Source organism: Aspergillus glaucus (assembly GCF_001890805.1).
Source record: "Aspergillus glaucus CBS 516.65 unplaced genomic scaffold ASPGLscaffold_6, whole genome shotgun sequence".
Lineage (NCBI taxonomy): Eukaryota > Fungi > Ascomycota > Eurotiomycetes > Eurotiales > Aspergillaceae > Aspergillus > Aspergillus glaucus.
Window position 1 is genome coordinate 810,500 of NW_019170458.1, and position 23,151 is coordinate 833,650.

At 50.0% G+C, this 23,151-nt stretch overlaps 10 protein-coding genes across 10 annotated transcripts; 7 read left to right on the forward strand and 3 right to left on the reverse strand.

Annotated features, from left to right (window-relative positions):
- The first annotated feature begins 38 nt into the window (after nt 1-38).
- ASPGLDRAFT_45169 (tyrosine-protein phosphatase) lies at nt 39-1,325 on the forward strand. Its single transcript, XM_022546178.1, has 2 exons — nt 39-815; nt 869-1,325. Exons 1-2 carry the CDS (start codon nt 212-214, stop codon nt 1,213-1,215), a joined length of 951 nt encoding a protein of 316 aa, XP_022402826.1. The 5' UTR covers nt 39-211; the 3' UTR covers nt 1,216-1,325.
- Nucleotides 1,326-1,439: 114 nt separating this feature from the next.
- ASPGLDRAFT_65289 (class I SAM-dependent methyltransferase) lies at nt 1,440-2,432 on the forward strand (the record flags this gene model as incomplete). Its single annotated transcript, XM_022548880.1, has 2 exons — nt 1,440-1,617; nt 1,678-2,432. The coding sequence occupies 2 exons, from the start codon at nt 1,440-1,442 to the stop codon at nt 2,430-2,432; spliced, it is 933 nt and encodes a 310-aa protein (XP_022402827.1).
- Nucleotides 2,433-2,950: 518 nt separating this feature from the next.
- Nucleotides 2,951-4,958, forward strand: ASPGLDRAFT_65290 (uncharacterized protein; the record flags this gene model as incomplete). Its single annotated transcript, XM_022548881.1, has 3 exons — nt 2,951-3,277; nt 3,335-4,226; nt 4,948-4,958. The coding sequence occupies 3 exons, from the start codon at nt 2,951-2,953 to the stop codon at nt 4,956-4,958; spliced, it is 1,230 nt and encodes a 409-aa protein (XP_022402828.1).
- Nucleotides 4,959-5,154: 196 nt separating this feature from the next.
- Nucleotides 5,155-6,094, reverse strand: ASPGLDRAFT_122072 (nicotinamide/nicotinic acid mononucleotide adenylyltransferase; the record flags this gene model as incomplete). Its single annotated transcript, XM_022540286.1, has 3 exons — nt 5,155-5,430; nt 5,480-5,753; nt 5,814-6,094. 3 exons carry the CDS (start codon nt 6,092-6,094, stop codon nt 5,155-5,157), a joined length of 831 nt encoding a protein of 276 aa, XP_022402829.1.
- A 2,052-nt stretch (nt 6,095-8,146) lies between these two features.
- ASPGLDRAFT_122473 (HECT-type E3 ubiquitin transferase UFD4) lies at nt 8,147-13,867 on the forward strand (the record flags this gene model as incomplete). Its single annotated transcript, XM_022540326.1, has 5 exons — nt 8,147-8,445; nt 8,506-8,597; nt 8,664-9,325; nt 9,386-13,616; nt 13,671-13,867. 5 exons carry the CDS (start codon nt 8,147-8,149, stop codon nt 13,865-13,867), a joined length of 5,481 nt encoding a protein of 1,826 aa, XP_022402830.1.
- Nucleotides 13,868-13,927: 60 nt separating this feature from the next.
- Nucleotides 13,928-15,388, reverse strand: ASPGLDRAFT_1324908 (PaaI family thioesterase). The gene is made up of 3 exons (XM_022541122.1): nt 15,260-15,388; nt 14,297-15,203; nt 13,928-14,245 (listed from the first exon to the last, which is right to left on the reverse strand). The coding sequence occupies exons 2-3, from the start codon at nt 15,158-15,160 to the stop codon at nt 14,219-14,221; spliced, it is 891 nt and encodes a 296-aa protein (XP_022402831.1). The 5' UTR covers nt 15,161-15,203; nt 15,260-15,388; the 3' UTR covers nt 13,928-14,218.
- Nucleotides 15,389-15,659: 271 nt separating this feature from the next.
- On the forward strand, nt 15,660-16,528 carry ASPGLDRAFT_56668 (uncharacterized protein; the record flags this gene model as incomplete). Its single annotated transcript, XM_022548207.1, has 4 exons — nt 15,660-15,819; nt 15,877-16,171; nt 16,226-16,294; nt 16,349-16,528. Exons 1-4 carry the CDS (start codon nt 15,758-15,760, stop codon nt 16,526-16,528), a joined length of 606 nt encoding a protein of 201 aa, XP_022402832.1. The 5' UTR covers nt 15,660-15,757.
- A 494-nt stretch (nt 16,529-17,022) lies between these two features.
- Nucleotides 17,023-18,172, forward strand: ASPGLDRAFT_122770 (Rcat domain-containing protein; the record flags this gene model as incomplete). Its single annotated transcript, XM_022540355.1, has 2 exons — nt 17,023-17,855; nt 17,917-18,172. Coding segments are annotated over 2 exons (1,089 nt in total), but the record flags the coding sequence as incomplete, so codon positions are not given.
- Nucleotides 18,173-19,105: 933 nt separating this feature from the next.
- On the forward strand, nt 19,106-20,797 carry ASPGLDRAFT_65294 (NAD(P)/FAD-dependent oxidoreductase; the record flags this gene model as incomplete). The annotated part of the gene is made up of 8 exons (XM_022548882.1): nt 19,106-19,387; nt 19,451-19,615; nt 19,675-19,784; nt 19,851-20,010; nt 20,079-20,144; nt 20,179-20,186; nt 20,244-20,552; nt 20,611-20,797. 8 exons carry the CDS (start codon nt 19,106-19,108, stop codon nt 20,795-20,797), a joined length of 1,287 nt encoding a protein of 428 aa, XP_022402834.1.
- Nucleotides 20,798-21,145: 348 nt separating this feature from the next.
- On the reverse strand, nt 21,146-22,481 carry ASPGLDRAFT_45175 (uncharacterized protein). Its single transcript, XM_022546179.1, has one exon. The coding sequence runs from the start codon at nt 22,371-22,373 to the stop codon at nt 21,483-21,485; it is 891 nt and encodes a 296-aa protein (XP_022402835.1). The 5' UTR covers nt 22,374-22,481; the 3' UTR covers nt 21,146-21,482.
- Nucleotides 22,482-23,151: the final 670 nt, after the last annotated feature.

The window sequence follows — 23,151 nt, forward strand, 5'->3', positions numbered from 1 at the left end:
AATGACCCAAGGTTTGACAGGAATGATGTCAATTCGATGTGTCCCTGGATCCAAATTCCCAGACAATGACGAGGTTCTCATCTTACTCAGTTGCACAAGACATTCTGATCTTACAATTGAACTGAAGAGGCTTACGGAGGGAAGAAGACGACCGTGGAGGTCATTGGCCTCCTCACTGGTTGCTTCCGCCATTTGAAGTCCCCTTACTGGCATGGTGAAAACATATTGTATGTGCAAAGAGTTTTGGGGTAAGCTCTTCACGTCTGGCAAGAGTCCAGAACCTGCGTCTCAGATCGCAATGGAACCGCAATACAACATACCAAAGCTAGTCGCGACAGACATCCGCACCCAGATTCCAAATGACATTGTGGACAACGTCATGTCGCGGCCACCCTTTGTCGCTATCCCGGGAGTTGTCAATGCCCGCGACATCAGCGAGCACGCCAGTGGCTCATCCCAGTCACCAGTTCGCCCGGGCTTTGCTTACCGTTCGGGAGCTCTAGAAAAAGTCTCTCCGGAAGGCAGAGTATTTCTCATTCGCCAGCTCGGTATCAGTGTCATCTTCGACCTACGCCATCAAGGGGAGCGCATGCAATCTCCCAGCCCTGATATTGAGGGTGTTCAAACAGTTTGGGCGCCGTATACATGTACCCCGGTTCCGGTTGATCCTAGGGACTTTGCCCATGGAGACGAAGGAGCCAGTGGGTATGCGAAGATGTATTTGGAAATCATGAAGGTTTCTGCACCGATCTTCCAAAAGGTCTTTGAACATATTCGGGATGCTCCGCGAGAGCCTTTTCTCTTTCATTGCTCGGGTAAGTTCTGATGCTTCTGTCGGTTATCACGCCCTTCTCATGGATACCTACAGCCGGAAAAGATCGCTCTGGAGTACTGGCAGCATTGATCCTGTGTCTGGCAGGTAGCCCGCGCGAGGCCATAATTCACGACTACACACTCACTCGTATCGGAATGGAAGCACATCGGCCATCCCTGACAAAGATACTTCAATTCCATACAGGTTCCGGGGCCGGACCAGAGAGTATAGGCATGTTGCAGCTATGTAACGTCCGTGCGAATGCCATGGTGGGATTCTTGCCGGCGATAGAAAACTCCTTTGAGGGGGGCGTTGAGGGGTACTTGAGGAGTCACCTGGGATTCAATCAGAGAGACCTGGACATTATGCGTGCGAATTTGAAGGTACCAACCTTCAATTAATCAAAGATCGAACATAGGAACAGAAATATATCTCGGACTGTTATAGAAGCCGTAGAATCCCATTCGGGTAATTGACGACCTTCCGCCAATCGGCAGAAAAAGTTCCAGGAAGAGGGCTGTTTCAACCGCTGCCTCTGCCACCTTTTCAATTCTTTCTCAAGTCTCAGCAACCCTTGTCTTCCTTATTTCAAAATTTCTCCCTCATCTTTCTACGATAGTTCACCATGTCTCGGTCCCTCTGGCGGAGTCTGCATTACAGTGCGAAGCGGAGGTTGGCAGCACCTCCGACGCCCTACCGGTGCTTCTCCTGCTCCCTTCGTGCCCAGGACCAGCCCAGAAAGGATGGACAGACGACGCATTTTGGATTTCGAGATGTACCTGAGACGCAAAAAGAGTCAATGGGTTCGTCAGTTAATTGGCGTTTTGGAACAAGACCTAGCTAACAAGACTGATGCGGAACAGTGGGGGCCGTCTTTAGCTCCGTCGCCAGCTCGTACGACACGATGAACGACCTTATGTCGATGGGAATCCACCGTCTCTGGAAAGACCATTTTGTACGCTCGTTGAACCCCGGGTCTGCTCTGCCGTCGCGCGACACCGACTCGACCGGAAAAGGCTGGAATATCCTGGATATCGCCGGCGGGACTGGCGACATCGCTTTTCGCATGCTGGACCATGCCACGAATATCAACCATGACCTCAACACGCGGGTGACGATCTCCGACATCAATCCGGACATGCTGGCGGAGGGGAAGAAGCGCAGCATCGACACGCCGTACTACAACACGAACCGTCTATCGTTTATGGAAGCCAATGCGCAGACCATGCCTTTGATCCCGGATAGCTCGGTCGACCTCTACACGGTGGTATTTGGAATTCGCAACTTTACGGACAAGCAGGCAGCTTTGAATGAGGCTTTCCGGGTTCTGAAGCCCGGTGGTGTGTTTGCGTGCATGGAGTTCAGCAAGGTGGACAACGAGCTGTTCAATGCCGTCTACAAGCGTTGGAGCTTCAGCGCGATCCCGTTGATTGGACACTTGGTTGCTGGGGATCGGGATAGCTATCAGTATCTGGTGGAGAGTATCGAGCAGTTCCCCAGCCAAGAGGAATTCCGGGGAATGATCCAAAAGGCCGGGTTTATGATTCCCGGACGAGGATTTGAGAACCTGACGGGTGGAATTGCAGCGATTCACAAGGGAATCAAGCCGATTTCTTGATTTTCACTGCATTATAGATAGTGTGGAGATGTACGATATCGGGGGCCTCGGAAAGTGAATTCTGTTACTTTTACAGAGTAGATCGAGTGAATGTTCTAGTAGCTATGGTGTGATAGTGGACCCGAAATGAATATTTGCCGTCCGAATTTACTTCGTCTTGTCCTTATCGTTTGCGCAGTGTGAATGCAGCGAGGATTGGCTGGTACATAGTGTTCATGATTTTTATCTCCGACATGGCGAGATAATCGGCATCTCTTCCTTTTTCCCACATCCCCGCGTTTCGATTTCTTTCTTTTTTTTCTTCGATTCCAGCCTTGTTTTTGTTTTCTTTCTTTCTTCTTTATTATTATTTTTATACCCACTCTCTTTTCCAGGGAGACCTCTTCCCTTCATTCCTTTCTCCCCCGTCAATGCACGCCTCCCTTCTGCATCAACGCCTCAAGGCGACCCCGTTGTCCGTTGCGATGCCGGCCTCCATCCACGACGAATACCCCACGGGACCATTGACACCTCCTGACATGCCAAAGGGCTCTCCAAACGTATCTACCAAAGATGCCACCTCTTCTCTTCTGACGGCGATCCATGTGCTTTCGACGGAGCGCGCGGCGTTGGCTCACCTCGAGCGACTCTACCAGACCGACGGCCTTGCGCAGGAGAACCTCGTGCGCGCGGTGGATAAGATCGTGCGGACTATACAGAATGGGGGGAAGCTGGTGTTTTGTGGTGTCGGGAAGAGCGGGAAGATTGCGAGGAAGATCGAGGCGACGATGAATAGCTTGGGCATTTTTAGTATGTTCTTACACCCGACGGAGGCGCTGCATGGGGATTTGGGGGTTATTCGTGAGGTATGTTACACCAGGGCTGCAAAGTGGAATCTATATATTGCTGACAATGCTGGTTAGAACGATACCCTGCTGTTGATTTCATTCTCTGGTCGCACCAAGGAACTCCTGCTGTTCCTCCCTCATATCCCTCCCACGGTCCCCATTATCGCAATTACTTCGCATACGCACCCGTCAACCTGTCCGCTCGTCTCATTCCAGTCTCCGGACATGGCGATATCCCTCCCTGCTCCGATCCACGAAGACGAAGAGTCCTCCTTTGGCCTTAGTGCCCCGACCTCGTCTACAACTGTGGCCTTAGCGCTGGGTGATGCCCTAGCCCTGGCAACGGCGCAGCGACTGCATAAACCCCCAGATCGCGGCCCTGCGGAAGTCTTCAAAAGTTTCCATCCTGGTGGTGCCATTGGCGCGGCGACCGCGGCGATGACTCCTATGAGCATGTTGTCTACGTCTCCGTTGACTTCCACGCCGTCGGATTATCTGCAGTCTCGCCCGTCGGATGATGGCTCGCAGACGCAGCAGAAGCAAGATGTCATTTCGAATCGCTTCGTTCCTCTGAATAAGATACCCACTGTCTCTACCACTCTCGGCCATGAGACCCGCCTCCTCGACATCCTTTTAGCCGCCGTTCAAAACCCAGATGCCAAATCTTGGGTCTCTATCTCACACTATACGTCCTCTACTACCTCCTTTACCTCCCTCATCACACCTCGTCACCTCCACTCCCTCACAACCACTCACAACGTGGACATGGCTCTCTCCGCAATCTCCGCCTCTGGCATCTCCGTCTCCGTCCCGCAGGACCAGTTCCTCTGCGTTCCAGCTTCAAGTCCTGTCGATGAAGTGTGCAAACTCGTCAGCCAGAGCGATCGGGTCTCAGTGATCGCTGGAGTCGACGAGACAAACCCGGAAGTAATTCTGGGAGTCTTGGAGGCGGAGGAGTTGTGGAGTGGTTGATATCATTCACCTTTTCTTCCTCTTTTTCACCTGCACAGCTTCATCGATCTCCTGCACTTTTTATTTTTCATTCTCATTTTGGCATTCATCGATCCCTTCTCATCTTCATTTTTCATTTTCGGGAGTTATTTTTCTTCACCTTCATTCATACATTAATATACCTTCTTTGGTTAAGGGCTGTACATACATACATTGGGATCAGGTTGGATAATGATGGTTATGATTATGATGCATGAATTCATGCAATTTTTCTTCTTTCTTCTTCTTTTTGGTATCTGTGGATATCTATTTCTATGTCTATCTTGCATCTGTTCATACATACGAGGTTTACAGAGAATACAGAGTTGGATAGGTAGATAGATGGAAAAGCACAAGTGACGATTCGCTGTCCTGTTTTGAAAAAGGCGCAATCGAACAAAATAATCGGTGGATATAATCCATCTTCCTATTTTTCTATCTGAGAAGGAAAAAGATAGGATCATAAAATGGCATCGGGCTCAGGGTATAGTAGTATAAATCGATCATCAGAAAAAAACATATCAAGGAAACAAGAGGCAAGTAGATCTATGCCAGAAGTGTCTTTTCCTCGTTATAACCTACAACAGAAGAACGCCTGGCAAAGTCGGGATACAGCGTGTCGCGGTCGCGGGCCTATAGCTCTTTCCGCATGATATCGACAGGTCCAGTTCTATCGTGATTAATCGTATTCATTATAGAGTGTCATTGAACACGGCGCTGCTGCCAGACAAGGGGGATGGAGTGAAATCGTAGCGGCCGAATGAGTGGCCATCGAACGTGCCGTTGGGAGGACTGGAATAGAGGCATTTACTTCGTAGACATGTTCGTGGCGATTCGACAGGTCGTAACATATTCTATCGTAAAGCGCGACGAGCAAAAGAGAGACAGGTCACTCCAGGCATGAATCATGCTGAACCACTGATGTCTTGCTTGGCATTGCCTTTGTCGGAGACACCGGTCGAGCCCTCGTCTTCGTAAAGATGGTGTTGTTCGATGTAGTGGATGACCGGGACCGGGATCAGGTAGCGCACGCTCATCTCACGGCGCAGAAAAAGTCGGATCTTTGTGCTGCTGACATCGTTCTGAATGAGTTGTTGGATGACATAGATGTTGTCTTTCCATGGTTGAAGGGATGCGAGGGCTTCGTCGATATCGGTTCCGCTGCGCTCGACGATGAAGGACTGCGACTCTGTTAGATAAAATATCTAAGCAGTGATCAATGCAACGTACCCCGTATTTGCCCAGAATGTGATCCAAATCCTTCTCACTCCACACACCAGGGGTCGACATGGTGTGAACCAGGTCGGCACCAGCCAAGAGAGCGACGCGGACGGGCTTGCGAGTTCCATCACCAGCCTCAACACCCTGTCGCACGGTATTAATCTCATAGTCAATGTGGTCCAACACGACAGCGGTCGGTTGGTATTCTTTCTGCAGAGGCTCCCAGGTGTCCACCATCAGCCAGTCGGAGGTCTGGTCCACGGCAAGTTGGCACATGGCAATACTTTTGCAGCGTCAGTATCATCCCCGAGCCCTGAGAATACTAGTAGAGCAAAGACCATACCGATCCTCAGCACTGGCCAGACCAGCCTTGCGATACGCATCCGATACAGGCGACAAATATCCCCCGATCATTTCAAAGTCGGTGCTGAACTTGACGTAATCGGCAGCCATCTCGAACATGCGCAGGTGCAGATAGGTAATGGGCGAGAAGGAACCACAAGCGACCAGCAGCAATGGCGTTTTCTCCGGGTCGTCCATCTTAGTCTTCATTCTAATTTCGGGGAAGGCATAGTCGTCTGAAGGGTTCTTGGGGATGGGGCGAGCCTGGTCGCTCTGCGTCATGGCGGCGGTTTAGCGGGGGAGGAGGGGAAATGGATTTTGAGGACGATTGAAGAGGAGACGATATATATTGACGATGTTTTGATAGAATGTAAAGCAAATCTGGATCTTGGTATGGAGCAGAGGTGAGAGAAAAATGAGGAGGAGAGGAGGAGAGAGAGTTTTCCTTCAGGTGAACGAAAACAGACAAAAGCCGAAGGCGGGCGGCGGATATGAAAAAAGCGCGGAGGCGGATTTCTTTTTAGCAGTTAAAGTAGTTTATTATTACTCAGTCAAGCTCTATTCCCAAGCACGCAAAAAAAAAAAAAAAAAAAAAAAAAAAAAAAAAAAAAAAAAAAGACGAAAAATGCAAGGAACAGGGCTCTTGTCTATTAATAATGCTGGACCTCGGTGATGAGGGGTCATTAGCCGGAAGTCAGATCGGAGCGTACGAAATACGGAGTACAGTACGTAGCTCTCCTTATAAATCTACATAGTAAACGGATGTTAGCAAGTTACTCGGAGTACAGAGTAATGTTGATTCTGAGGGATATATAGAGAGCATGGTGTATCCTACGGTCGGGTTGACGTGATTGAGCACTGCTGTAAAATTAGAAAATCGTATAAAAGTGCAGAAAAAAAAAAAAAAAAAAAAAAGGTATGGAGTAGAGCAGTTTATGTAGTCGTAGACAAAATGTTGAATAGACTGAATTGACAGTAAGAAACCGGTGATCCATATCCGCTTCATGTCCCGATTAGGAAAAAAGTGAAGCTATTCAAATGTCGCTCCGTATTCGGAGCACACTGTATTTCAAGTCAAAACCACCACCGGCAAGGATCCGGTAATTATATTATTTATTTCTTTCAGTATCGTATTGTGTTTCCTATAGTTATCCATAACCACCAAACCATTGCGATGCGTAGTGGTGGCATAGTGACAGTGGTGACTGGGGTAGTAGTATTCCGGGGTATCCACGAGACAGTGATCTTCATCTCACTTGGAACTCATTCTTAACATAACCATATGTTGTATTATTGATTTACTACAAGTACTAGTACTAGTACTTGAATTATCTTCATATAATCTCTGCATATATTATTGTACCGTACTGGTGTCTGACGCTGGTCCCTCCACCACGTCAACCCAACCGACGGCGGATCTTCTCTTCTTCCTCTTCCTCTTCCTCAGCTCCATCCCTCCTCCCCTCTTCTTCTTCCTTTTCCATCTCAATCTCCTATTATATTTCATCTTCATTTGATTTCTATCTGTCTTTGCTTTATCATCGTACACTTTGCATTCTAAGCTTTCTCTATATCTATTATTCTTTCGTCTCTCGCTCTCTCTTATCGCCCACCGGAAGCGAACCCGCTTGGCCACTCCCTCCAACCTCCAACCTCCAACATTCCCAACATCTCCTCAGATTACGGATGGCGCTTAACCGGTGACCGCGATCTCATACTTTCCCTTCTCCGTCTAGCTTCGACTTATGGCCAGACAAAGGGCCACCTTACGCCGCCAGGACCCTCGTGAGGACTCTCGCTCCGTTCCCTCTTCCGCCGCCGCCGCCGCTGGAACCGCCGCCACTGCGTCCAGCAAGCCGGATAATACTCGCACCGCTACAACCACTGCTGCTGCTGCTGCTGCTGCTTCTACGTCTAGAGCCTCTTCTACCTCGAGGTACTGATCCATTCGTCTTTGGCTTATCATTCACCCCCCCCCCCCCCGCCTTTGCTTCATTCCGCTTCCTCCCGCTCTATCGTTCTTGTCGGGACCTTGCTTGACTCGAGCCCCCATCGTCAAAGGTGCAATAGACAGCCGGGTTTTTACGCTCTTTGGTGAAAGTATTCGCACGATTACGAAGAACTCCGGGCGGCAAGGTACTCACGGAACGATCGCAGTTGGGTTCCCATCATCTTCGCTAGACTTCCCTCTTCCCCTCTTCAGTTCACTTGCGAATGGACCACATCGCTGTGCATTCTATCAGCCATTGACCCTCTGTACCTTACCATACCCTTCCTCATCATCCCTGCCATCTCCCGCTTCCTGCCTGGAGCAATAATAAGTATCAGTTTCTCATGTCCTCCAGAGTCACTCGCTCAGCAGCGAGAGTTGCCGCAGAGTCTCCCCAGTCCACTAGTCACGGTCCGTCGCCCTCGAACCTCGCCGCTGGTTCGGGCCAGCCTCGTTCCCGCAAGCGTAAGGCCCATACTCGCCTTGATCAGTCTCTGGATATTCCAACACAACCGAAATCTTCTTCGCCGCCCAGGAGACAAAAGCGACAGCGGCTCGGTGTTTCTCCCCAGACAGCTCCCGCTCCCGCTCCCGCTGTCACGCGTCGTGGTAATAGGAATCGGCCGGCAATGTCACAACCAGGGTAAGCGTTGGGTTTCAGATCCTTGTCCTTAGCATCATGTTAGCTGATACAATCAAACAGTCCGTCCTCACGACCTACGGAGGAAACTCCGAAGATCCCGTCCCCTCCAACCAACCGACGAAAGTCTAGCAAGCATGCCAAGGTCTCGCAAGGTATGCAAGGGACCTTTGGCTCGTGGATGATGGGTTCGCCCGATATTAACATCTCAGATCAAGTAGGTCGACTTGCAACGACACAGTCTCCACCTCCACGTCGACACAAGAAGCGTTCGGGTAGAACCAATCAGGATACGATTATGAAAGACGCCGAAGAGGAAATAGAGAGTCCAGAGCAGGAAGAAGAGGACGAAGAGGATGAGGACATGGATGACCACGAGTCTTCGCCGCCCAGCGACAGCAACGATGGCACGAATCCTTCTGCTTTCGATGACGATGACGGAGACCCATTCGGCAGCGCCATTTTCGGTTCTCGCGGCCCTTTGGGACTTCAAAGTACGCTCCGTGCGCTCAGTGGTATGATGTCGGGGATGACCTCGCGGCTGCGAGAAATTCTCTGCAACTTACGAATGAAAGAAGACCCCTCCATCCAATTGATTGCCCTGCAGGAGCTATCTGACCTCCTCCTTGTCTCCAACGAGGACAATCTGGCCGGGGCCTTTGCTCCCGATCCCTACGTCAAGGAACTCGTTGCACTGATGCAACCTAGTGACTTTGGCGAGGAGAACCCGGAGATCATGCTGCTTGCCTGCCGCTGTCTGGCGAATTTGATGGAAGCCCTGCAGGGCTCAGTCGCCAATGTGGTATATGGTGGTGCTGTGCCCATCTTGTGTCAGAAATTATTGGATATTCAATTCATCGATTTAGCTGAGCAAGCTCTTAGTGTAAGTTTTAATCCCTCCCGCGTGGCGATTAAAAGACCTGCAGAAGCTGACTTTGTCCAGACTCTCTCCAAGATCTCAGTTGACTTTCCCGGCTCCATCGTACGGGAAGGTGGTTTGACGGCTTGCTTGACCTACCTCGACTTCTTCCCAACTAGCACACAACGTACAGCTGTGACCACCGCCGCCAACTGTTGCCGAAATCTTCCTACAGATTCATTCCCCGTCGTTCGTGATGTGATGCCAACGCTTCTCAATGTTCTTTCAAGCAACGATCCCAAGGTGGTTGAACAAGGATGTCTCTGTGTGTCTCGAATCGTGGAGAGCTTCAAGCATAAGCCGGGAAAGTTAGAAGAACTCATCGAGCCCGCCATGCTCAAAGCTGTACTCCGTCTTTTGTTGCCCGGAACCACCAATTTAATTGGACCGCACATCCATACACAGTTCCTCCGGGTTCTCGCCATCACCTGCAAGGCCAGCCCTCGTTTGTCTGCGGAGCTCCTCCGGATGGACGTGGTCGACACGCTGTATCAGATCTTGACTGGCGTTTCACCCCCACAGTTAGACAAGTCGTCTGTGAAGATGGACGGGGTTCTTGTCATGCAGGCATTGATCCATCGTCCTCGGGAACAAGTTTTTGAGACCCTCAATGTCATCTGCGAGCTTCTGCCCGGAGTACCGACCAGCCAAACAAGCGAGGAAGATGGCGTGTTGAGCACATATTTTGAAACCAACATGACTCTCGGCTCCCACTCACCCAAGACGAAGGAATCGGCCAAGAAGCGGCGGTCCCTGTTGATGGAATGCAAAGCCCAACTCAAGCGTTTTGCTATGATTTTGCTTCCCACATTGACTGACGCATTTTCGAGCACGGTCAACCTGGGCGTCCGGCAGAAGGTTCTCGTTGCACAGCTCAAAATGCTCCACAACTTGGACGTTGCGTTGATCGAGGAGGCCCTATGCACCGTTCCCTATGCATCATTCCTCGGAGCGATTCTGTCACAGAAGGATCACCCGTCCTTGATGTCGCTAGCACTGCGGTGTGCGGAACTCCTGTTCCAGCGATTGGAGCATGTCTATCAATATCAGTTCCACCGCGAGGGTGTTATTTCGGAAATTGTCAAGTTATCCGAGCAGTCCCTCTCAACCGAGCAAAATAAGCATGTGCAGGGATCGCCGTCTACGAGCACGGTGGATGATGCTCGGTCGACAAGCGGAGATGAAACCGCGGTCGATAACCCCACGTCTGATATCGAGGGCCAAGAGGGCGATGAAGACGAGGACGCTGATGATGACAACGACAATGATGACGAGGATGACGATCAGGATGGTTACCCAGACGACGGTGACATCTCCGTGTCAGACAGCCTGGCCTTCGACACTAGGTTTTCTGCGAAAATCGATACTATGCTGCAAGATCTCGTCATCCGTGATGCCCGGGCCTTTGTCGAAATGTATGAAGCCAGTGAAGGCAAAGACATGCGGAACAAGGCTCTAGAGATCCTCGATCAGTTACAGGCCCTCGCTGCAGACATCAAGTCCTGCTACAAGGACACTGCTGGGGACCGCAACGGTCTCCCACTCTTCAAGAAGCTTGCATCTTATTTCGACGGAGATGCCCTGGAAAGTATCACTAGCTCGGAATTACTCAATTCGGGCGTCATTAATGTCCTTCTAGACGTCTTTGGCGATTTCCAATCTTCGTCCACGCGCGAAGCTCGTACCGCTTTCCTGCAGGCGTTCATGGGAACGGCCATTTCAGAAAAGGCGCAAAGCCAAAGCACTGCTACGACGCCGTTTAGTGTGCTGATCAATAAGTTACAAGACTTGCTCAGCCGGACTGAGCATTTTGAGGTCATGACGGTCAACCAAAACTCGCTTGAGAATTCGCGAAGCAACGCCATCCACATGCTCGGAAAGCAGATTAGGCTCAAGCTCGTCGCTGATGAGGATTCTGACATCCCCCGCACCTACAAGAACATTATGGTGTCCATTCACGCCATCGCTACCTTCAAATCTCTCGATGATTTCCTTCACCCGAGAATTAGCCTGGCAGATCGACCGCGTGCCTCTAACAGCCGCGACACACTTTTGTCCCAGCTTGCTAATGCTGCACGGCTTCGGGAGCAGCTCACTGGGAACAGTGATAGGTCAAGCGGAAGTGGCAATGATTCTCGTTCCTCATCCGCGGTGGCTCATTCGTCATCGCGGCCTAATGAGCCCAGTGGTAATGATCCGTCTACTGAGGAACCTCAACGTGCAAAGCCCAGACGTTCCGGGCGACACCAGCAAGCCCAGGGCGAGGAAGAAGAAGAAGCACAACACGACGAGCCCCTTGAGTGTGCCGATGCGAGACAAGTTAGTGACAGGGAAGAAGATGAGGACGAGGATGGCGACGGTGCTGATGCACTGAGTGCCATTGTCGATGATATGGATGATGATGATGAGCCTGAAAATCATGGCCATGATCCATCCGCTGTCAACATGGAGGTGGCATCCACAGGCAAGGTTACGGCTCGGAAAGAGGATGGAACTCGTGTGTCGACTCCATCTCAATCCACGCCTGTGTCCAAGTCATCGTCATCTCGTCCTGCGCAGACGTCGTCTGGTAGCCAATCGTTAGCCACGGCTGGTCGTCCATCGTCTTACGCCGCTGCAATTGCTTCCCCGTCCCAGGACTGGCACATCGAGTTCAGTATTGACGGAAAGCCGCTCTCAAACGAGACGACCATCTACCGCGCTGTCCACCACGACCGTGAAAACGTGGATGTTAGCTCAAGGAACGTTTGGTCAGCTATTCACACGATCAAGTTCAAGAGGGTGCCCGGACCACCACCTCCGGAGCCGACAACCGCTGCTTCGGGCTTGATTGAATCTATCGTGGCAGACAGCGAAATGCCCCGGTCGCTCAACAAGAATCCCACGACAGCCTCGATTCTCCGACTACTCGGGTCCTTGCATGAAATGAACGCCACGCTGGATGATATTCTGGCTGAGATCAAGGACATTATGGCAATCAAACCGGAGCCATTGGCACAGTTCATCAACACAAAGCTCACGGCCAAGCTGAACCGGCAACTCGAGGAACCTTTGATCGTGGCGAGCAGCTGCCTTCCCAGCTGGAGCGAAGATCTAGCTCGTCTATTCCCGTTCTTGTTCCCGTTTGAGACACGGCACCTCTTCCTTCAATCAACAGCGTTTGGGTACTCGCGCGCGATGTTGAGGTGGCAAAGCTCGCATGGGGATGACAATCGTCATGACCGGCCAGACGACCGGCCATTCTTGGGCCGACTTCAGCGACAGAAGGTGCGGATCTCGCGATCTCGGATTCTTGAGTCTGCTATGAAGGTCATGGAGCTGTACGGCTCCTCGTCTAGTATTCTCGAGATTGAGTACTTCGAGGAAGTGGGCACCGGATTGGGTCCTACGTTGGAGTTCTACTCGACGATTTCGAAGGAATTTTCCAAGAAGAAGCTCAAGATGTGGCGGGAGAATGATTGCAACCACGGCGATGAATATGCCTTTGGTAAGCGTGGTTTGTTCCCTGCGCCTATGAGCGATGCGCAGTCATCTCAAGAGTCCGGCAAGAAACAGCTACAGCTGTTCAAGATACTCGGTAAATTCGTTGCCCGCTCGATGCTTGACTCTCGGATTATCGATGTCTTCTTCAACCCGGCGTTCTTCCGAATTGCGGACAGCTCATCGTCGGTGACGCCATCGCTTGGTACAGTGAAGGCTGTTGATCACGATCTTGCCAACTCTCTGATGCTTTTGAAACGCTTTGCAAGCGCCAAGAAGGCTGTTGAGGATAAGGGCCTGTCGGCCTCAGACAAGGCTCAAGCGCTACAGCAGGTCGAGGTTGATAGTGTCAAGGTGGATGACCTAGGCTTGGATTTCACCCTGCCCGGTTACCCATCCATCGACTTGATCAAGGACGGTTCCAACACTTCGGTGACGATTGAAAATGTTGATCTCTATGTGGATCGGGTTGTCGACATGACGCTGGGCTCCGGTGTCTGTCGCCAAGTGGAAGCCTTCCGGGCAGGATTCTCGCAAGTATTCGCCTACTCGTCGCTGAAGACCTTTACCCCGAGCGAGTTGGTGATTCTGTTCGGTCAGTCGAAGGAGGACTGGTCTATTGAGACTCTCATGGACTCTATTAAGGCGGATCATGGCTTCAACATGGACAGCCGGAGTGTACGGAACCTGCTTCAAACGATGAGCGAGTTCGACATGCAGCAACGCCGGGACTTTTTGCAGTTTGTCACTGGAAGTCCAAAGCTTCCTATTGGCGGTACGTATTTCCATGCACATTATATTGAATTTGGCTAATCATCTTCGTCTATAGGCTTCAAGAGTTTGACACCGATTTTCACGGTTGTCTGCCGTCCCAGCGAACATCCGTACACGCCCGACGACTATCTTCCCAGTGTTATGACCTGTGTCAACTATCTCAAGCTGCCCGATTACAGCAGTCTGGATGTCCTCCGGGAGCGACTTTCCGTCGCGATCAAGGAAGGACAAGGCGCATTCCATCTTTCTTGATTTTGGTCTATCGACTTTCGCTTGGTTTGATGCATTCTTATGTTTCATACTTTATTACATAATTGTATTTTCGTCGTTTTCATCTTGGCGTGGAAAGAAAAGGTGTCGGCATGTTCTTACTCTGGCTAATGAAGGGCATGGACGGTCTTCTCCATCAGTTACTTTTCGGTTATTGTTGCAAGATTGTTATCAGGTTGATCGGGCCTGGTAGGGAGTCAAGGCGTGCATTTGTGAGATAACAATTAGATAGGAATGGTACATGATCTAGTCTATTCTATTCTATTCTGTCTATGGGTATTATGCAAAACGCAAAATGAAGAACTTTATCCAACTCGATCCGGGATCAATGGATCAACCTTTATACAACGGAATCATAGACTGTACGAGTTAGCCATTTTCTCACCACCAGGGGAAATTTAGAGAACAAACCTCCGCAAACTTCGGCTCAACAAACAAAGCCCTCGCCTCCGCAACCATAACCCCCTCCCCCTCCTCCCCGTTCCCAACATCCGGCAAACAAACCAACTTCCCCTCAACCCAAGCCTTCCTCCCCTCAACCCTCACAGTCCCCGCCTCAAGCACATACAACCTACCCGGCAGCGCCGGCTTCCGGAAATCCACATTCAAATTCGCCGTCATACCAAGCCCACTGTTGAACGATGTTGATACGCACCGCGCGAAGGCCTCGTCGAACATCACCGATAATAACCCGCCGTGCACGTACCCCGGGTGTCCGCAGAGGTGCCCGCCGATGTGGAAGATTGAGTACAGATGGCTGCCGGCCGTTCCCTTCCCGTTTGTTTTGGTATTGGTTTTCGCCGATGGCGAAGATACAGTAGACGAGGTGGAGGGGGGAGAGGAGGGATTGGACATCCACATAAACGGCGCAACAGTAACCTTGTTCTTCCCCGCCAGCGAACCCGCGACGAAATGCATCGATCGCAGCGATGGGTCCATGGAGTGGTGGGGGCGGGATTCTTTGTAGGATGGGTTGTGGCGCAAGGATTGCACGAGGGGGAGGGTTGAGATTAGGGCGTCGATGTGAGTTTGCTCATTTTTTGTGCTTGTCGGGGCAGGGAAGTTAGGGTTTGTGAGGTGGTCATCGTGAAGGACGGTTGTTGATTGTTGGGCGGAGGGGGAGGAAGATGGGTGGACGGGGCGGGGGGTTGTTATTTTGTAGGTTCGTTGTTGGTGGTGTAATTGAGGGAGGGTTTGTCTGGTGATGGTGAGAGGTCGGAGGATGGATGAGGGTCGTTTGGGGAGGGAGGATGTCGTTCTGGTGAGCCAGGACATTTTGTTCGTCGTTGTCTATTATAGGGGCGGTATAGAATCAGATCTTGGAGATCGATTAGCATTCAATCGGATAGGGTTCATGCAGCTGCAGATTAGTACCTCGATAGTAAGGGTTCGCAGAGGTTCGACAATGGTTCGACAATCCCTGTCAATATCTGAATCAATATACAACCACTTTATTTGCAGAGAACAAATGGAACACAATAGAACGCACGACGAAAATACGTCAAGCGCAAAAGAAAGAAAAAAAAAAAAAAAAAAAAAAAAGGCGGACCCCTGACACATCGGAAATCGAAATTGATAATCGGAAAGTTCGGGAAACGAAAGTAGAAAAATAGAAAAATACGGTATTGTATCGGGAAATGCTGATTCCGAGGGGGGGTGTTCGGCATGCCGAGAGATGGAGATAAGAGATAAGAGATAAGAGATAAGATCTTATCCGCATCATGATGATGAACTCATATCCATGCACATGTCAACTTATAGCTAAACTGAACGCCGCGAAGTCGATCATGCCGGACCCAGCCCCGAAGGCAGCGGCGGAGAAACCTGCGGAGACACCAGCAAAGAAAGGAGAATCCCTCGAGGAAATGGGAAATGGTAGAAAAGTATGAATTTGCCGCGATTGAGAAGGCAATATATCGCCCGAACTATACACAGTATGGACTTAACCTCCATACACATGACGTCGGAACACAGAACTAAATGGTTGACAGGCTGGACATGGGTGAACCGCAAAATCTCGATCCGATGGTCAAGTGGAGGCTCCAGGCGCTCAAGTTCATATATCGCGACTGGCAGCCCCATAAGGAGACCAGAAATCTGCAGGGAGTAATGGCAGCATATCGGTCTGGTAACCTCAAAGTAGAGGCCGGGAAATTGACTGTTTGGTACGGGGGCGTCAAGAAATCGGGGCCCTCACCTGAAGACGACATTTACTCTGAAGTATTTGATGACAAACTCCCCATGTGGAAAAGCGAACATGGGCCCGGCCGCATTTGGGTCGAGAATGTATGTTCCTTGAGATGCCCTTCCGCGCAGGTACGCGAATCTAATATCATATAGCCCTTTCAAACTAGAACAGCGAAACTGACCACCGTCTTCCCGACTTTCAACGATGCTTGGCAGCACGAGGTCGGTTATTGATACGCCGCAGCACTCTTTAGCTAGTTATCTAATACATTGCAGCGTTCAATTAATGCTCGACTGATTGGCCAAACAAACTTCATTGTTATTGACCGGATTCTAGATGACATCGGCTCCGAAGAGTTGGTCTTGGTGCTGCGAACGAGCTACGACCGATTGCTGTCTGCATCTAGCTTTGACACCTCCAACGGCAGCGTAGTCAAAGAGAGGTATGAACTATGAATCCAGTTGCTGGTTAATGGCGTTCCGTTCGGTCCAATTACTCGCGCCGTAGCGTTCGTCACTCATGTACCAGTAATTGAATCAAATACATACTGCCCAGAATCACTCCTAGCACAATCCTGCTGGGGATTCACTGATTACCAGTCCCACTCTATTCCTGAGATAAAACATAAGACACCATCAGAAAGAGAATGTAATGCGCGTTGCTTCAACAAGGGAATAATCTTGATATTAACTTCTTACTAGGACATGTTACAAGTCAAGATAGATGCTTCACCAGTCGTAGTGAATGCTACTCGATAGTTGGTACTGTTTGCACCTTCCACCACCCCATCTCTTTTCTATCCCGACCACCATCCGTCCATCACCGTTTGTCTTCTCTCTTTCGTTTTGAGTTTTCAGCAAGGATGGATGACCAGAGTCTAACGACTATACTTGACCTCCTTCGAGCTGACGCGTAAGAATTCTCCCAAACAAACCCCAACGCCCAAGATGACCTGGATCCCGTTGTCCGCGCCTGGCAGGAAGAAGGCGACCGGTATGCATCCCAGTCAGTGGACTACAGAGTAGCAATGAGCCTTGCTCGTGTTATCCAGCAAGACAGACAAAACTTGGGGGCTTTCAGTGACGAAGAGAGCCGTGCTGCGACTGATAGACTCCTTGCAATTCGATTTGCTCAGGAGGAGGTACATCAACAGCCTGAACAAGCGCAGGGAGGACAGCCAGATCAGCCACGTGGTAAAGCTTTCTCTTTCTTCATCCAAGTTCTTGTCGTCAGTTGTGCTGACTTACATGACCGCTGGATAGTACGCCCTCAACCACCCACCCAACAGCCCCAGGCTACGTGCGTCGCTTGCACCGAAACTCTCCTCCAAACAGACGTAACCACCGCTCCTTGCTCCCACATCTACTGCCGCGATTGTACCATCAAGCTCTTCGAAGACTCTCTCCGCGACGAGACTCTGTTTCCACCGCGCTGCTGTAGAACTGCCATTCCTCTGCCACTTGTCCAACACTTCCTAAGCCCTGACATCAGACGTGAATTCGAAAACAAGACAGTCGAATACAATGATGGAAACCGCACGTATTGCTCCTCACCAATCTGCTCGCGCTATCTGCACCCGTTTCCCAATCCGAGGGTAAACGGTAGGTACTGCGCGAGATGTAATCTCTGGACATGCATGCGGTGCAAGAAGAGCCACTATCCCGAGAACGCTTGTCCGGATGAGAATGAAGGGATGCTGCAGCTTGCAAAGAAAAGCGGTTGGAGACGGTGCTCTAGATGCAAAAACATGGTTGAGTTGAGGACTGGGTGCAACCATATTACGTACGTCTTCCTTTGATTGCTGCTTTGATGAGAGATAACATATGCTAACCAACGCTGGCAGCTGCCGTTGTCACCGCGAATTTTGCTACGTTTGTGGTGCTATCTGGAAGACCTGTACCTGTGAGCTGTGGGATGAACGGCGACTTGTCGAGGCTGGTGATCAGCAGGAGATCCATGGATGCGACCACGATGTCTGGAGACGCCGTAAGGGGGCTTATAATTGCGAAGAGTGCGATCATCGGCTGCGGTGGTTCATCTACGAGTGTGAAAGATGTGGGTTTAGGGCTTGTGTGACGTGTCGGTACAATCGGTTGTAGGCGCCTTATTGGAGCTATCAGGGATACCTCTGCTTGCGATGTGCTTGAAATTAGTTGTGTGCTTTTCTTATATGTGACTATCAAATATGTGTATAGATAATCGACCACGAGCTTCAGTTTTCTTCTCCAAAGGCGAGCGTAATTGGTCTGGGAAGCCAGTTGGTAAGCTCTTCGTTAGACTTTCAATTGCCTGGTAGTATTGCACATGTGCCTGGTATTTCTCATAATCAGGATGGTATTGGATATCTGGCTGCACAGCAGGCTCAAGCACAGCCGTTTTGGTGACAGTATTTGTCTTATATAGACATAGCTGTGAAGGACAAATCCTTGGAAGTGCTTCAGGAGCTTAAATAGGCTATACGACGGTCCCGTTTTACTTACTATTTCTATCCGTGAACTAAAGAACCCTCTCGTACCTTGGCTACATGGGAGGTTTATTTCCAGTTTCCCCGATGATAGGCCGAGCGGACATCTACCTACCCAGTATAAGTATTGGTGGAGATAGACTCTTCTGTATTCAGTAGACACCGAGTATTATTATGGGGAGCCTGGTCTGATTCTGAGTGATATACTCCGCGTACAAGATCACTTATTACTGCCCCACTGGGCTCGTACCTTTTCCCGCGTGTACCTTCTACCGCTCCCTCGGAGTTGGTCGCATGGAAGGACTTTTCGGGGCAAACATGCCGAAGAGACACTAACTCCTAGTTGCAGATAACCCTTTCATACAGCCATTCTAGACCATGTTGTATTATATAGACGGCGAATTCGAACTATGTGTGGGTGAGCGACGAGGGCCAAAGATCACATCTTCTGGGCCCACAGTGGTGCGAAGCTAATAGCCTGTACAGGTATTTATGTTAAAGGAATATAATGGCCAGAGCCCTAGGAACTAAGAAAGAAGCAATGAAAACTCCAATCGATTGCTAAAATATGGCGACCTCGCGTGCAGACACAAGAATGATTGTCGTCGGCGGGGCCGGCACTATGGGTTCTTCGACCGCACTCCATCTAATCCGCTCTGGATATACACCCTCATACATTACCGTTCTCGATGTCTATCCAATTCCCTCCGCACAGTCCGCTGGTTATGATATCAACAAGATCATGAGCATCCGATTGCGAAATAAGCCTGATCTGCAGCTTTCGCTAGAAGCTCTAGATATGTGGAAGAATGACCAACTGTTCAAGCCTTTCTTCCATAATGTTGGCATGGTCAGCGCAGTGAGCTGCTTCCGATGTTGAGGTATTAGTAACTTACATGTTGGCCTACTGCAGATTGACTGTTCATCCTCGGAAAAGGGCATTGCAAACCTTCGCCGGAAATACCAGTCTCTTATCGACGCAAATGTTGGACTAGAGAAGACGAAAACCTGGCTGGACAATGAGAAGAAGGTCCTAGCGCGAGTGCGAGTGCCACCATTTACGCGGGAACAAACCAAGGCAAGCAGTACTTACCAAAACACCAAGGGAAGTATGGCTGACAAGAGATCGAGCAACAGGGATGGAAAGGCTTGTTCTGCGGAGATGGAGGTTGGCTCGCTGCAGCCAAAGCCATTAATGCAGTAGGCCAATTTCTCCAGGATCAAGGAGTCAACTTTGGGTTTGGCGAGTATGTGCCGTGGTTTCGCAGCCTTGACAATTGGAGGTGTGCACTGAAGCTAATGCGACTTGGTAGCGCCGGAACGTTCAAACAACCTCTCTTCCACGCGAATGGGACGATGTGCAGCGGCATCGAGACCGTGGACGGGACAAAATATTATGCTGATAAGATTGTTCTGGCTGCTGGCGCTTGGAGCCCGACACTAGTCGACCTGGAAGACCAATGCGTTTCTAAAGTAAGTACAGGGCACCATTGCTTGCGCGTCCCAGTCGTAAGTCGGCAACTGACTCAACAACAATCAAGGCCTGGGTCTTCGCGCATATTCAACTCACGCCTGAAGAGGCAGCCTCATACAAGAATGTGCCTGTAGTATACGACGGTGAATATGGCTTTTTTTTTCGAGCCGGACGAGTATGTGATAGCTTCCTACCCAAGGCGGACAGAACACGCTAAGCGGTCCACCAACAGGCACGGGGTCATTAAGGTCTGTGATGAATTCCCGGGATTTTCTCGCTTCAAAGAGCATCAACCATTCGGCTCCGCCTCTCCCAAGCTCATCTCCGTTCCTCGATCACACGCCAAGCATCCCACAGATACCTATCCAGATGCGTCCGAAGCAAGCATTCGAAAAGCAGTCAGCAGGTTCATGCCACAGCTCAAGGATAAGGAACTTTTCAACCGAGCCATGTGCTGGTGTACAGACACTGCCGATGCCAATCTTTTGGTCTGCGAGCACCCACGGTGGAAGAACTTCATCCTTGCCACAGGAGATAGTGGGTAAGTGATAGTATGTGACGGGATTCTTGACAGAATTTATGCTAATTGTATATTATAGCCACAGCTTCAAACTTCTACCGAACATTGGTAAGCATGTCGTTGAGCTTATAGAGGGATCTTTGGCAGACGACCTGGCCGATGCGTGGAGATGGAGACCCGGCGGTGATGCCCTCAAGTCTACGCATGGTAGCCCAGCGAAGGACCTTGCGGACATGCCCGGCTGGAAGGATAATTCAAGATTATAATCTGGCCATTTGTTATGTGGTGTCAAGGAATATGAATGAGGCAACCAGTATATGAGGTAGTCGAGATAAGGCTGCAGTAAAACAGTCCCTTCTCGCGTCACGGAGTCGTTTTATGTACAGTCCAAACGTACGAAAAAAGAATGCTGAGGGGATGACTGGCTTGCCAGACAATCATGCCCGGCTGGCACGGCTCTCCCACCAACAGATGTTCAGACACAATTCCAAGCTCAAGGATGTTGCTGTCCTGGAGTCTGCTGTGACCCTCTAGCCTTGTAAACTGGTCGCCGTCGGCCATTAGCAGTGCATCGCCACGCAGCTCCAGCTCTAGGGAACGTATGTCTTTGATCTCAATAGCCTCTGTGTTCTTCACACCTATACCCACTACACTGTCGTACAGATTCCCCATGCTCTAGCCTCTATGGTGATCCTTCTATTACAATTCCGACTGTGCGCCCATAGACACTGTTGGCAGAACAGGGTTACATAAAATATTATTTCAGTGTGCTTCATATAAAGCTATGGCTAGACTTGCAGACCTCTTTTCTTAATCCTACTCTTGCAAGCTCAAGCACCACCAGTTCCTACACTCCGTTAAGAAAGTGGCTGTCGTTCCAGCTTCGAACTCTTTCCGAAAGTAATGCAATCATTACACGCGAGGCCATTAGACTTCTCAAGATAATCGGTTTTACGACTCATAAAAAACCAGGCATCTGACCTCGATGCTTTGCCTTGTTGGCGCATCTTTGGGTGTCTGGGGATCACAAAAGGCTGTATGACCTGCCCCATGGGCGATGCCCGTTATCCCAGTCATGGAATCGCTTCGTGAGTCAAAACATTTGATGAGCATGGCCTCGTCCGGCGTCATGTCTTTTTGGTAGTAGATGCGGTGTTTCTCATTTGGAGCAATAGCATACTGCTCCCCTCTAGCCTCGTAACCGTCAGTCAGGTGTTCAGAGCCAGGCGCTTGGGCCCTGTCTTCTCCTGTTTTGGCGTCCTTCGGATAGAGAAGATCGACTTTGACAAAGTCGGAAGGGGCGGTTGTTCGCCAATCAATAACAGCTAAGGGAAAGTCTGACGCGGGATTCTGAATAGGGCGCCAGACATTGATGATTTGATACCGTCCCTTTAACAAGTCCTCTACCTCGTTCGGTGGTAGATGGCGACGCACTCGGAGTTCGGCAGCATACGGCGTTTGGTCAACATGAACCAGTTGGACAGGAGCGCGTGGAGATGTCTTTTCTCTCCGCCTAATCGTGTGATCGAATATGACTACTTTCTTGACGCCCGGCAACTTTTCTCGGAGAAGTTCCTCGACTTCAGTGTAGTAGTCTGTCGTCACCCGAGACGTATCGGTAAAATGGTTCTCTTTCGTGGGACTTTTATAGACAGCGAATCCGCTATTATCAGTTGAAAATTTAGCCTCCTGGCCACGGAGATTCTCAACCGATCGAGTCTTGTCCAAAAGGCTATAGGAGGAACCCGGTCCATCGACCTTATTCCAAGGCTTCTTGAAAGGTTCGGTGGCATTGGGATCGTAAGAGGCAGGGTCAATATATTTGAAAACCGCGGTCGTCATTGTTCGAGTAAATGAGTGAGAAGGAGATTTGCGAAGTGCGGGAGCTAGGTTAGAAAAGGATTTGGTTGCAAGTGTCATGGATGCCATGAAAATACCAGTGGGTTGAAAGTAGCACCCATCTGGAAAAAAACATGCAGAGAGATATATATATACGTATTCACGGGAATCGGGATGATTAGGTCAGGAATTTTGGAGATCTCTAACGTAATCCACGGCCGAGCCGTCCACACGGCCGTCCCGTCCACTTCCTCCGCAACCACCACGAATTTGAAGCTTTGCAACCACTAACACCATTGAATTAAAATATATAACAGACAAAATATCTAGCTATTTATTAGGGCAGCTTCTTATTGTATGCCCAACAGTCCCACAGCCACTACAGCGTGGTGAAGCGCGTTGACGAGGCATAGGTGTAAGCTCATCAACCTGCTCATTAAGCTGTGTATCAAGCTGCTGTATATGCTCACGGCCTTCTTGTACAGAGATAAATAAATCATTCCCTAGAGAAGCACGTTTCCTTGCCTTCTTCTTTATTTTACGTTCACCTTCAGCTCGTAGAACCTTGATTTCTTGATGAAGAAATAGATTCATATTCATTGCCACCTGTGCAGCCTTCTCAAGATGTTGAATATGAGAGACTGGACTGCTAGAAAGTGTTCTTTTCTTTTGAAGACTTCTCTGTAGGCTTTGAACCTTGCGATCAATCTGGCGAGGATTTTGAGATGTTTCAAAAGCAGATGATGTTGAGCCTTCAACAAGTAATGGTGGTGTTGGTGTA

Bases quoted from the DNA above. Each gene is read 5' to 3' on its own strand.
- ASPGLDRAFT_45169 (XM_022546178.1), top strand. From the start codon at position 212: ATGGTGAAAACATATTGTATGTGCAAAGAGTTTTGGGGTAAGCTCTTC. The intron at 816-868 runs GTAAGTTCTGAT...GGATACCTACAG, and splicing joins TTTTCTCTTTCATTGCTCGG to CCGGAAAAGATCGCTCTGGA.
- ASPGLDRAFT_1324908 (XM_022541122.1), bottom strand. From the start codon at position 15,160: ATGTCCTGGCTCACCAGAACGACATCCTCCCTCCCCAAACGACCCTCA. The intron at 14,246-14,296 runs GTTTGTTCTCTA...TAACTCGTACAG, and splicing joins TTGAGCCGAAGTTTGCGGAG to TCTATGATTCCGTTGTATAA.
- ASPGLDRAFT_45175 (XM_022546179.1), bottom strand. From the start codon at position 22,373: ATGACGACCGCGGTTTTCAAATATATTGACCCTGCCTCTTACGATCCC.